Raw genomic sequence first — 12,146 nt, 5'->3', positions numbered from 1 at the left:
TTCCCCGCCCCGGGCCAGCTGCCTGGCTGCATCTCCCCCCCACACTCGGCCCCAGGGCGCGCAGCAAAATTAATCCATCGCTTGTTGAGTTATGACGAATCTGCTGTTTACCGGAAGCCAGACGTTTGTTTACCCCGCCTGTGACCGGAAGCGGAACGGCCACCATTTTGTCTCGGGCGATGGCGACCGCGGCGTTGTGGAGGTGGGGGGTTTAGTGGCCGGGGTGATTCGCTTCGTTCGCTGTTAGCGCGCTCCCTGCCTTCCCCTCGCACCCTCCCGTGATGTACGGAGGCGCTGGCGGGCCTCGCCGGACTGTGGAGGAGGCAGGGCCGCCGCCGCTGATGTTGTTGTCCGGCGGGGGCGCGGCCCCGGGGCCCCCCGGAGGAGGCGGTGGGGGCAGCCGCGTGGAGCTGCTGGTGTTCGGCTATGCCTGCAAGCTGTTCCGGGACGACGAGAAGGCCCAATACCAGGAGCAGGGCCGGCACCTCATTCCCTGGATGGGAGACCCCAAGATCATGATCGATAGGTCGGTGCAACCCAACCCCCCGCCTTTGCTGCGAGATCTCCTGTGATAGCCTCTTTCTGCCCCTCCCCCAGTGCTGCGGGGTGTGTGGGGGCCTCCCTCTGGCAGGAGGAGTGGGGGAGTGCTTCGTCTCTGGCAGCGTTAAGGGGAGGCCCTTCTCCCTGGCAGTGGGTTGGGTGTCCCCGTGGCGATGCTGGGGAACCCTTTCCTCTGGCGGGGAGTATGGGAGTCCCCTTCTCTGGCAGGATTAGGAGTCTCTCCCCTTTCTCTGGCAGATGGTATTTATTGGGGTCCCCTCCCCCTGGCAGGGTGGGTGTATGTGGGGAGGGGTGGGGATAATCCGCTCCTTTTCAAATCAAACCCCAAGCAGCTTTTCACCTCAAAACAAGGGGGACTCTTGCTATAAGGGAATGCTAAATCAGAAACTTAAATCGTGGGGTCCATAAGTAAGAGGTGGGAGAGGTTATTTGCACTGAGAGGGAAATTGGGCTGAGTTGAATTTCTCTATTTAATTTAGACCATAAAGTGCTGATGGGATTCCCTGGCCTGATTGCTCCCTTGTCATGCCATGAGTTGTGGCAGTTAGGCCAATTAGCTTTCCTTCCCAGGAATTTCAGATTTCTATCCTCAACTAAAAAAAGTTGCTTTGTTGGTTGTTTATGTGATTGTTAGCAGCTCATAGTCTGAGGGATTAACAGGATCTGGCTATTTGATCTCTTCCCCCCCTCCCCCCCCAATTCAGCAACTCAGGATCAGATGGAGGAATGAATTAGTTCAAAACCTGCTTTTCAGTGGTTCTTGAGAGGGGGGTGCAGAATCAGGTCAGGAGTATTTTGTGGGGGCTTGAAAAGCACAGTGCTTTAAGCAGTTGTGGTTGGGCCTGAAGACTCAAGTGGGAAAACCTGAAGGGCTTTGGTTTGAAAAGGATCACATCACATACTGTAGGCATTTGCTCCCTCAATCCCACTTCATTAGGCCTCTTTCAGTGGTTACATGTGATTTCCAGGTCCTAGGTTCACAACCACATTTACTTGATTGGAATGAATATTCACTGAAGGGAAGTGGTTGGAACCCCATTATGTGAGACTGGACTGGGCAGAAAAGATTCACGATGCCTTGTTTGGAGTAGTTAACCTAACAGGTCTTTCCCATTTATGATTTCACTGATTGAAGTCAAACATCTAAATTGGAAAACAGATCAGAAATTAATCAGTGTGTATTCTTATAGTTGTATGTTATTGTTGATATGGAAGTTTAAGCTTAGTGATGGGGCCTGTCATCTAATGGTACAGTAGTTTATTTTTGTGATGAGAAATTTCATTAGCCAGTTCCATGGTGTAAATTAAGGCTGTTGTGGTTTCATACAGCAGTGGCCTGAGATAGAACAGCTGCAGAAATTGTTGGGAGCAAACTCTAAGTATGTGCATGTATGTATACATAACATTTAAAACCAATAACAATCTACATTTGTAAGTTAAGGAGGTTTGCATTTATGAACAAAAGATGAAACATTATGCACTAACCTTATCAGCTCCTTTGGAAATTCAGATTTTTATCCCCAACAGCATGAAATCTTTCCCCCAGTTGAAGAAAGCCTATTACTGTGGGAAGACTGGGGCAGAAATTTGCCTGTGGATAAACACCTCGATTAACAAGACCAACATATCTCAATAACGTTTTCTATTAGTTATATGTACTTCCTTTGTTTTTGATTTAGCAAGATGGCTCAGTCAAGAATTGTGTGTGTGAAGACTAACCAGCGGAGTGAAGTTTACGATCTCTTTATTATCTATTGGTTTCTAATATTGATACGTAAAGGAGAAATATGTCAAACGTTATCTTAATGCGGCACTTTTTCTGCACACAAAACCATTTCTGCTTAGGAGATGAAATCACATTGTTGGTTATTGGTGCCATTTTTATGGTGAACCTCCTTAAATTGCATGTATATGTTACTGTTCCTATGTATGTTTGTCTCTCTATCACATAACCCAGAACTTATTTCCTCAGCCAAATGGCTAGGGGCCGAGCCTAGCCATGATTTTACCTCCAATGGACGCAAGTTTCTTTGGTGAAGATCTCTCCTGAGAGTTCGGGACTAGCAGAAAGAAGCGAGAAAATTTCGACCGTTTGGTTCTTACGGATAGGTATTTATGTATTCGGGTTTGTGTGAATGTAAGCTATTTGACTTTCCAGAAAAAGTATTTTGCAAGTGACATTGAATGGTTGGTTGAACCATATACGGTAAGAACTATTAAGGAAATGAATCCCATTTAAACTATTAAAGGATACTTTTGCCTTTAATTGTACTCTTTTTATTATTCTGTTAAAGAGGAATTTAGACTATTAAAATATTTCATTTTGATAGTTGGTGTGAAATGAGTAGCAAAATTAAATGTAACTTCTAAAATGAGTCACATTTTAACATTAGTGTTTTTTCATTTTAATGGGTAAGTATTTTTAAGTAGTCACACAAACCCAAACCCTAAGTTTTCTGCATTGACCAGCTTTTTCATCTTGCAGGTATGATGGACGTGGTCACCTCCATGACCTCTCTGAATATGACGCTGAATATTCCACGTGGAACAGAGATTATCAATTGTCTGAAGAGGAGGCTAGAATAGATGCCCTCTGTGATGAAGAGAGGTATTTAGCCTTGCATACGGACTTGCTTGAGGAGGAGGCGAGGCAAGGTATTGCTCAAGGAAACTTTCCTGAGTTAGAACACATTTAATTAAATTTAAATAATTAAAACATTAAATTTACTCCCACTCATTTTATACTCATTCTTTCTGATATTATCTTGACAGTACCCAGTGGATTCGAAAAACAGGAGTCTTTGCCTGTCTGAGAGGACCTCAGGATAGTTTATATATAGATCCACACAGAAATTGCCCAGATTTTGAGGGCAGGCTGGGATTTGAAAAAACAAAACACCCCCCACCATCCTTTTAACTGTTCTTCTTTAACAGTATTGTATAACTGAATGTTCTTGCATTTTCCTTAATTATCTTAGACTGTATAACCACAAAAATCTTTATCTCAGCAGGAGGAAATGATCAACAAAAGGCACATGCATTCTGCTATCTTTGGTTTTCACAAACTTGCTGGCAAAAATTACTGTGCCTAAAGTGTGAAGAACATAATTTTTATCTAAAAGTTAGGTTGAAAACATTGATATAGTGCGGTTTTTTTTGTTTTTTTTTTTAGAAATAGTGTAGATTAATTATATTTCATAGTAGTAATTAGAATTTCCATTTTTCTTCAAGAGGAAGAATATAAGAGACTGAGTGAAGCTTTAGCAGAAGATGGTACCTATAATGCCGTGGGATTCACTTATGGCAGTGATTATTATGATCCTTCACAACCCACGGAGGAGGAGGAGCAGCAGGCCTCCAGAGAAAGAGGTGAGGAATCAAAATAAACATTGGGGATTGGTAGGGAAAGGTAAAAGCACCTTCACCTACCCTTACTACACATCTACCCTGATATAATGTGACCCGATATAATACGAATTCGGATATAACGCCGTAAAGTAGCGCTCCGGGGGGGCGGGGCTGCGTGCTCCGGCGGATCAAAGCAAGTTCAATATAACGCGGTTTCACCTATAACGGGGTAAGATTTTTTGGCTCCCGAGGACAGCATTATATCGGGGTAGAGGTGTACTTTTACAGTTGCAAGTTGTGAATCCATACTTCACTAAAATGTACATATCATAATTTGAGGGCTTTTTAAAAAAGTTGGTAACATCTCAGCAAAGCTCTTATAGGAGATGCTTCAGTGAGTTCTTAATTTAAATAGATTAGATTATATTTTCAAAATATTACTTTTTCCAAGTTACTGCAAAATATTATAATTAAAGCCATAATTGTCAAGATAAGGAAACAATAAACTTGGTGATGCATTATCTTTGTTTTTTTAATTGTTCTTATTCACAAAATTCAGTAATACACAATGGGTCTCCCAATTCATTCTATGCACATTACTGTAATAATATGGTCTATAGTTGTCATCATTTGGCATTAATTTTCTCATGCTATGACGGTAGTTTAGGGAAGATGGTTGTGTCTTATGTTGGAAATGTCATCAAGCCCTCATTGACCCCCTTAACTGGCAAGGGTTTTATATGAAAGCTGGAAGAATATATGTTTCACTGTTTTAAAAACACATCAACTGAAATAAATGCAAAATAGTTACGTAAAGTAAACTTAAAATTGGCTTGAAGGGCTACATTCAGTTTGAAAATCATATTTATCTGAAAAGTTACATCTAAGAGCTAAAATTATTGTTACAGCTAAGAACTAAAATTCAAGAAATTAGAAAAAAAAATCTTATTTTAGTTTTGTATGCCTTTTGTTTATAATCAGTAGGAGGAAACTGACTAACTGAAAAGACCCCATGAAACATAAATAGGGCAACTGAAAAACCCTCCTACAATTGTATTAGAAGAATATTGAAAAATTAAGATGTATAATTTATAGTCTATTAATAAATGGTTTTTAAAATTCATCATCCTAAATTTTTTGAAGTTGTTTTTCTTTAAAGTGCCATTACAGGAGTCTGTAACCGGCAGATACCATGAAATTCAGAGTTGTATTCCTTTATTTCATTTTCAATAAACATACTGTGCATTTATAACAAAATTCACTGTGTGCTTTAAAAATATTGCTGTATTGAGTGTCTCAACACTCTTGATTTTTACCATCATCAGTTGGGGCATCTATGAATGTAACTACATTACTTAGCAATTTGAAAATGATTGCTTACTGCAGTGTGTGAGAGAGCCTGGTGTTCTGAGACCCAGGCAATAAAAAGGGATGATAGAATTAATCAGGGCTGAAGAAAGAGCTCTTGATCTGTAAATTTCCTGGCATTTGTCTGTTTATTCTTTGGTCTGTAATGTTTTTAAAAGTTTCCCCTATTAAATCCTTTTTGCAGTTCCCTGTAGAAGCTTGTGTACTTTCTTACACTTTACTGGGACTGAACTCTCAATCCACGGCAGTGTCACTGAAGGGGGCCTGCCTGCCCCTTATTTTCTAATATAAGTTTTTCTTCTGTTTTTCAAGGCAGAGGCTGCAAGAACTTTCTCTCACTCTTCTGCCTATTTAGCACTAGTTTTTAATCACTATGAGACAAGTGGCTATCAGCCATCCGAGGAAATAGCATCAAAATTTGTATATATGTAAAAAATAGCTTCAAGTAAGGCTCTTTTCCAAAGGAAGTTTTACTTTTTCTCAGTGTGAGCATTTTGTAGTGATGTTGTGACTTGATGAAAACATGTATGCCTAAATCTCTTGAAAAATCCAAGGAGGTCAAGAGCAAGTTTGAGGTTCATCTGCATTCTCTGCCTCACATGGGGGAATTGTGCACAACCTAGTGAGGTGAACAGTAACTACTTAAGGTCATTATCTGAGAATCTATGGCAGGGGTCGGCAACCTTTGGCACGCAGCTCGCCAGGGTAAGTCCTGTGGCGGGCCGGGCCGGTTTGTTTACCTGCCACGTCCGCAGGTTCGGCCAATCGCGGCTTCCACTGTCCAATGGGGGTGGCGGGAAGTGGCGGCCAGCACATCCTTTGGCCTGCACCGCTTCCCGCCGCCCCCATTGGCCTGGAGCGGCAAACCACGGCCAGTGGGAGCCGCGATTGGTTGAACCTGCGGACACGGCAGGTAAACAAACTGGCCTGGCCCGCCGGGGTGCTTACCCTGGCGAGCTGCGTGCCAAAGGTTGCTGACCCCTGATCTATGGAGACCTCTTACACATGCTCAAATAACACTGGTCTACAATTTTTGAGAAGTCGTCTGCTTCAGAGATAAAATGTGCTATTTATTATGTATTTTGATGTGCTGAATTCAAATATGACAATTAAAACAACTGGCTACTGTTTCTAAGATATTTAAGTTTTTACATTTTATGTCTATGTATATTGAGTAGATAGTAGAGTTTGAATCATAAATTGTAAACCTAGGTCTTTTCATGTGTTTATGGTTGCTTTACATGATAATATTTCACCTGTCCTGTTTATGTAACACTTTAAAAATCAGCAAAAGGGTTATATAAATAAAATGTATTATGAAACAAAAGGCAAAAAACTATTCTGTACATAGTTTAGTCCTATTCAGTGTCTACAAGCTTCTTGGCTTGTCTCTTGTATTCATTAAATGGAGCATCTCTTGTCACTGTCCAGCAATAGTCTGTGAGCATTGATGGGCTCCATTTGCCCTGATAGTGTTTCTCCATTGTTGCAATGTCCTGGTGAAATCGCTCGCCGTGCTCGTCGCTCACTGCTCCGCAGTTCGGTGGAAAAAAAACTAGATGAGAGTGCAAAAAATGTATCTTTAGTGACATGTTGCAACCAAGGCTTTTGTATGCCTTGAGGAGGAGGTTTTCCACCAACAACCTGTAGTTGTCTGCCTTGTTGTTTCCGAGAAAATTTATTGCCACTAACTGGAAGGCTTTCCATGCCGTCTTTTCCTTGCCACGCAGTGCATGGTCAAATGCATCATCTCGAAGAAGTTCACGAATCTGAGGACCAACAAAGACACCTTCCTTTAACTTAGCTTCACTTAACCTTGGAAATTTTCCACGGAGGTACTTGAAAGCTGCTTGTGTTTTGTCAATGGCCTTGACAAAGTTCTTCATCAGACCCAGCTTGATGTGTAAGGGTGGTAACAAAATCTTCCTTGATTCAACAAGTGGTGGATGCTGAACACTTTTCCTCCCAGGCTCCAATGACTGACGGAGTGGCCAATCTTTCTTGATGTAGTGGCAATCTCTTGCACGACTATCCCATTCGCAGAGAAAACAGCAGTACTTTGTGTATCCAGTCTGCAGACCAAGCAAGAGAGCAACAACCTTCAAATCGCCACAAAGCTGCCACTGATGTTGGTCATAGTTTATGCACCTCAAAAGTTGTTTCATGTTGTCATAGGTTTCCTTCATATGGACTGCATGACCAACTGGAATTGATGGCAAAACATTGCCATTATGCAGTAAAACAGCTTTAAGACTCGTCTTTGATGAATCAATGAACAGTCTCCACTCATCTGGATCGTGAACGATGTTGAGGGCTGTCATCACACCATCGATGTTGTTGCAGGCTACAAGATCACCTTCCATGAAGAAGAATGGGACAAGATCCTTTTGACGGTCACGGAACATGGAAACCCTAACATCACTTGCCAGGAGATTCCACTGCTGTAGTCTGGAGCCCAACAGCTCTGCCTTACTCTTGGGTAGTTCCAAATCCCTGACAAGGTCATTCAGTTCACCTTGTGTTATGAGGAGTGGTTCAGAGGAAGAGGATGGGAGAAAATGTGGGTCCTGTGACATTGATGGTTCAGGACCAGAAGTTTCATCCTCTTCTTCTTCCTCATCTGACTCAAGTGAGAATGATTCTGGTGCATCAGGAACCGGCAGTCCTTCTCCGTGGGGTACTGGGCGTATAGCTAATGGAATGTTTGGATAATGCACAGTCCACTTTTTCTTCTTTGACACACCTTTCCCAACTGGAGGCACCATGCAGAAGTAACAATTGCTGGTATGATCTGTTGGCTCTCTCCAAATCATTGGCACTGCAAAAGGCCTAGATTTCCTTTTCCTGTTCAACCACTGGCGAAGATTTGTTGCACAAGTGTTGCAGCATATGTGTGGGGCCCACCTCTTGTCCTGATCTCCAATTTTGCAGCCAAAATAAAGGTGAGAGGCTTTCTTAACCATAGTGGTTATACTGCGCTTTTGTGATGCAAAAGTCACTTCACCACAAACATAGCAGAAGTTATCTGCACTGTTCACACAAGTACGAGGCATCTCTGCTCACTTTGGCTAAACAGAAATGTGTCCCTTTGCAAAATCAAACACTGACAAATAAGAGAGCACGACACTGTATGATTTCTAGAGCTGATATAGGGCAATTTATTCAGCAGAGTGATGTAAGCTTCGTTATGATTGCATCATCCATGACTTCTAGGAATAACGTGATGCAATTCCTATCATGTATGACGCAATACCAGCTTCAGATTGCATCATTAATTGTTTTGCCTAAAAAGCAAGTACTGTCCAAACCCAGTCATAGATTTATTCATAGATCCAGTCAAAGATGTATTTTAGTCATTTCTGGTTTAAATTGAGATCCCTTCTCTTTATAACTCACTTATCCTCCGCCATTCCCAAGTCAAGGGTCGTATATACTGACCCAATAGCATATCTTGAAAACTAGAGCCAATCAACAATTTTAAGCATCATTTTCGTTCTCAGTGACCCAGAATTAGTAAAGTTTGACTACATTTATTTCAGAAGCATTTTGTGGAACTGATCCTGTTGCAACCCGAAAAATAAGATTATGCTAAGCAAACACTTGCTGCTTTGAGCTACTTCAATTAATGATCCCAAAAAGAAACTCGAAATAAAAGGCAAAGCATATATTACCCAACCAATTTGAGACAAGAATATTTGATTTGCTGTCATTTCTGTATTGGAAAACTTATTAGGGCTGCAGGGAGGGTAGTGAACCCATCAGCAGGCAGAGCAGGAAGCGTTTATAGTCCCTAAAGGCAAACTTTCCAGCTACCTAAACTGGATACAGCTATTGCTTCTCTGTCTGAAGGTATTGTAATCCTCTCAAACTTGTATTTCTTTTTGAAAGAACAGGCTGAAGGAAGTCTCAGTACTTAGAAACATCATCTGCAGATGCCAGTGATGTTAAGTTAAATACACTTGAAATAGACTTCATGTCCTGATGTGATAGAGCAGTTCAGACACAAAGGTTCACTCACATAAAATGTAGACTAAAATTTTCTGCAAAGGCTTATGACATCAGTCACAGGATGCACACATGGAATGCAGATATCCTCAAAATTGCTAATGGTGTCAGCTGAGGTTAAGGTGAGAACCATTACCAAGCATATGGAGAAGCAGATGTTCAGAAAATGCAGAATCTTAGCATGTCACTAAGATAGACAACTGTGGAGGAGAAAAATACTGGCGCAGAAGAAAGTCATCTTTTGTAAATTTTCTCAATCCAGTCAACAACCAGACAGCCACAAGTTGGGTGAAACAGAGCCAGAAAGATGCACAGCTTGGCTGATTGTGCACTGAGGCTAGGATTTAGGCCTTAAATCAGATTTGTATAGATTCAGAATGTTTCAGCACTGCAATTTACAACTTATTCATGTTTGAAAGTTTTTGTTCACAACTATTAGGACCCTTCCCATTTGCTAGGGAAGGTTTCTTACCCATGGTGATACAATCCTACTTACTCTATTATATTATTTGTATCAACATGGGTAAGTAATTCAGTCTCACCTAGCTGGGAGATTCATGGAGTGGAAGAGCCTTTCTTTCATTAGAGAATACAAAGACTGAAGAAAGCTATTACCAATGCCGGTCCTCCAGTTCTTCAATCAGGGTTCAATCAAAAGAAAGAGGTGATAATGATTCTGCATGCCAGGATTCACTTGAGACTCACAGTGTTGTTCTAAAGGACTGATCCCACGAATGAATTTCAGGAAGGATGCTGTGTTACCAGAGCAGGTCGCCCATTGAATAGCTGGGTGGTTATGATATATTGATATTGACTTTACACAGAATCAAGTAAAGATCATGTTCATAATCAACACGTCTCCAGTCAGATGAGCATGCTACTGATGCAGAGTGATTCATCTTGGAATGAAGATGCTATCCATCCTCAAATCTTCAGCTGATAAATCCATCAGCCTATTCACGGAGCAGTACAGGTCTCTGTGAACATATTGCCCCATAGCACTATTATCTGAACTGATACTACATTAAACATAAAAGTCCATGTCAGTATCTCTGGCCTCATATTAAAAGGCCTCCATGGGATTGGCCCAGGCTGCTTGGGAAATTGGCCCTCCCTCCATGATGATGACTTCCCATGATAGTTATGTTCCACTAAAACAATGAAACAATGAAAACTCATAAATGTGGGGGGAAAGAACTTTCACAGGAACTGGACCTAAACTTCTGAGTTAACTTATACTGGAGTTAAGAATGACTATGGACTTTCAGAATTATTGTAAAACACATCTGAGGGAAGTCTAACATGCCAACTGAGCAGGTCCACCATGATGCAAGGGAAATGGAGCGTCAATTATATTTAGCCAGACAGTGGTTCTGTGGGAAAACCCCCTGGTAGAATTGTATCAGAAGAGAGTTCAGAAATGAAGAAGTTCGTTGGAAGGAAAACACATGAAAACCAAAATGGAGATTCCAGCTTTGTGTGCCTACTCATTCTGTGTACCCTGGAGAGAAACCATGATGAAGCAACTGAGGTGATACCACTGGTACCTCACTGGCCAAGAAAACTCAAGACCTTTCTATATATTCAAACTCTTAGTGGCAAAGATTGTTCAGTGCAAGATCCAATACTTTATTAGAACTCAGTCTTTCTCAAGTAGGCTGCGTAGTTTGAGAGAGTTGAACAAAGTATAAGGTCATTTTAATCACTGAAAAAGATGTTTTCTTGACTATGTAATGGAAGCATCAACAAGGATTTGGAATATATATATATATATATATATATATATATATATATATATATATATATATATATATATATATATATATATATATATATATAAAGGCAGAAATATAGATGCCAACAAAGCCACATTACCAGCTATTTTGAAGTTCTTACACACAGATTCACCGTTGTACTCAATGTAAGTTCTGTCAATCACTGCAGGTCATCTGTTGCAGGTTTCTTTTACTCGGCAGGACCACCAAAGTTAAGCAAGTGTCCCCTTGTGAATCAAGTAGAACCTTTTGAGGTAAAAATAAGGTATGCTTCTTTGAAGCGTAACTTGCTTTTCAGTACTCTGATATCACATCAGTTTGAGACCATCATTTCCATGTTGTTGCCTTTCTAATCAATATAACTTGGCACAGAGAATAGCTGAGCTATTGTAGCTGTATTGAATGTAAGTGCTGCGCACAGACAATTTTGAAGGTGTGTGCAGACCAGAGTTTCACAGAAGGTGGATAAGGAATTAATTTCCTCTCAGGAAATATTACTCCTTTTTTCCAGTGTTCAGAAAAATGAAAATTCCTGGCTTAGCCTGTGCCTTCCTTCTTGATGTTCAGTATATTTGAAATCCTCAGTTGTCTCCTCCCCCCCCCCCCCTTCTGTGTAGATGCATGGGGAAACACTTCCTATTCTGTTAAGTAGATCTGAATGCCTCTTGGAAAACAAGGCAAAAGGTTTATAACCTCCTTGGGAATTAGGATATATTCTTCAAGATTAGTGGTCATTTTATCGTCTGAAAGGCCTCAGCAGTTTGATGAAATCTGTAAAGCAGCCATATGATTATCAGTTCACTTCAGAGCAGCATTATGAGATCTATCTCTGGCTATGTCTTCACTGCAGAGTTAACTCAGCTCAAGTGAGAACAGCTACATTACAAAATAACATAGGCTGCACAGAGTGATTGTTAGCAGCTGTCAAGTTTTACTAACTCAACTTGTAGCCTGCACCCCATGACAAGCCAGCCAACTTGTCATAAAACCACTACCAGTGCAAATTAATTTGGCCGCTTTCTGCAGGACATTGTTAGTCTTCAATTACATGTTCACATACTGTCTTTTCCACAAGACCCCTGTTTCATT

At 41.1% G+C, this 12,146-nt stretch overlaps 1 protein-coding gene across 5 annotated transcripts in view; it reads left to right on the top strand.

Moving 5' to 3' along the window:
* The first annotated feature begins 281 nt into the window (after positions 1–281).
* Positions 282–12,146, top strand: part of SFSWAP (splicing factor SWAP) — a 111,623-nt gene continuing 99,758 nt past the window's right edge. For 3 of the 5 annotated variants that reach the window (XM_065417555.1, XM_065417554.1, XM_065417556.1), the window contains exons 1-3: positions 444–526; positions 3,047–3,216; positions 3,793–3,930. In XM_065417555.1, coding sequence (XP_065273627.1) covers positions 498–526; positions 3,047–3,216; positions 3,793–3,930 — 337 coding nt within the window. In that variant the 5' untranslated portion in view covers positions 444–497. Of the gene's footprint in view, positions 527–3,046; positions 3,217–3,792; positions 3,931–12,146 lie in introns of all 5 variants that reach the window. The other 2 variants (XM_065417552.1, XM_065417553.1) reach the window with 2 other exon arrangements.

The sequence above is a fragment of the Emys orbicularis genome, chromosome 16, assembly GCF_028017835.1.
Source record: "Emys orbicularis isolate rEmyOrb1 chromosome 16, rEmyOrb1.hap1, whole genome shotgun sequence".
NCBI classification, from domain to species: domain Eukaryota; kingdom Metazoa; phylum Chordata; order Testudines; family Emydidae; genus Emys; species Emys orbicularis.
Note: the sequence above shows the minus strand (reverse complement) of the source record. Positions and strands in the feature narration are given on the sequence as shown.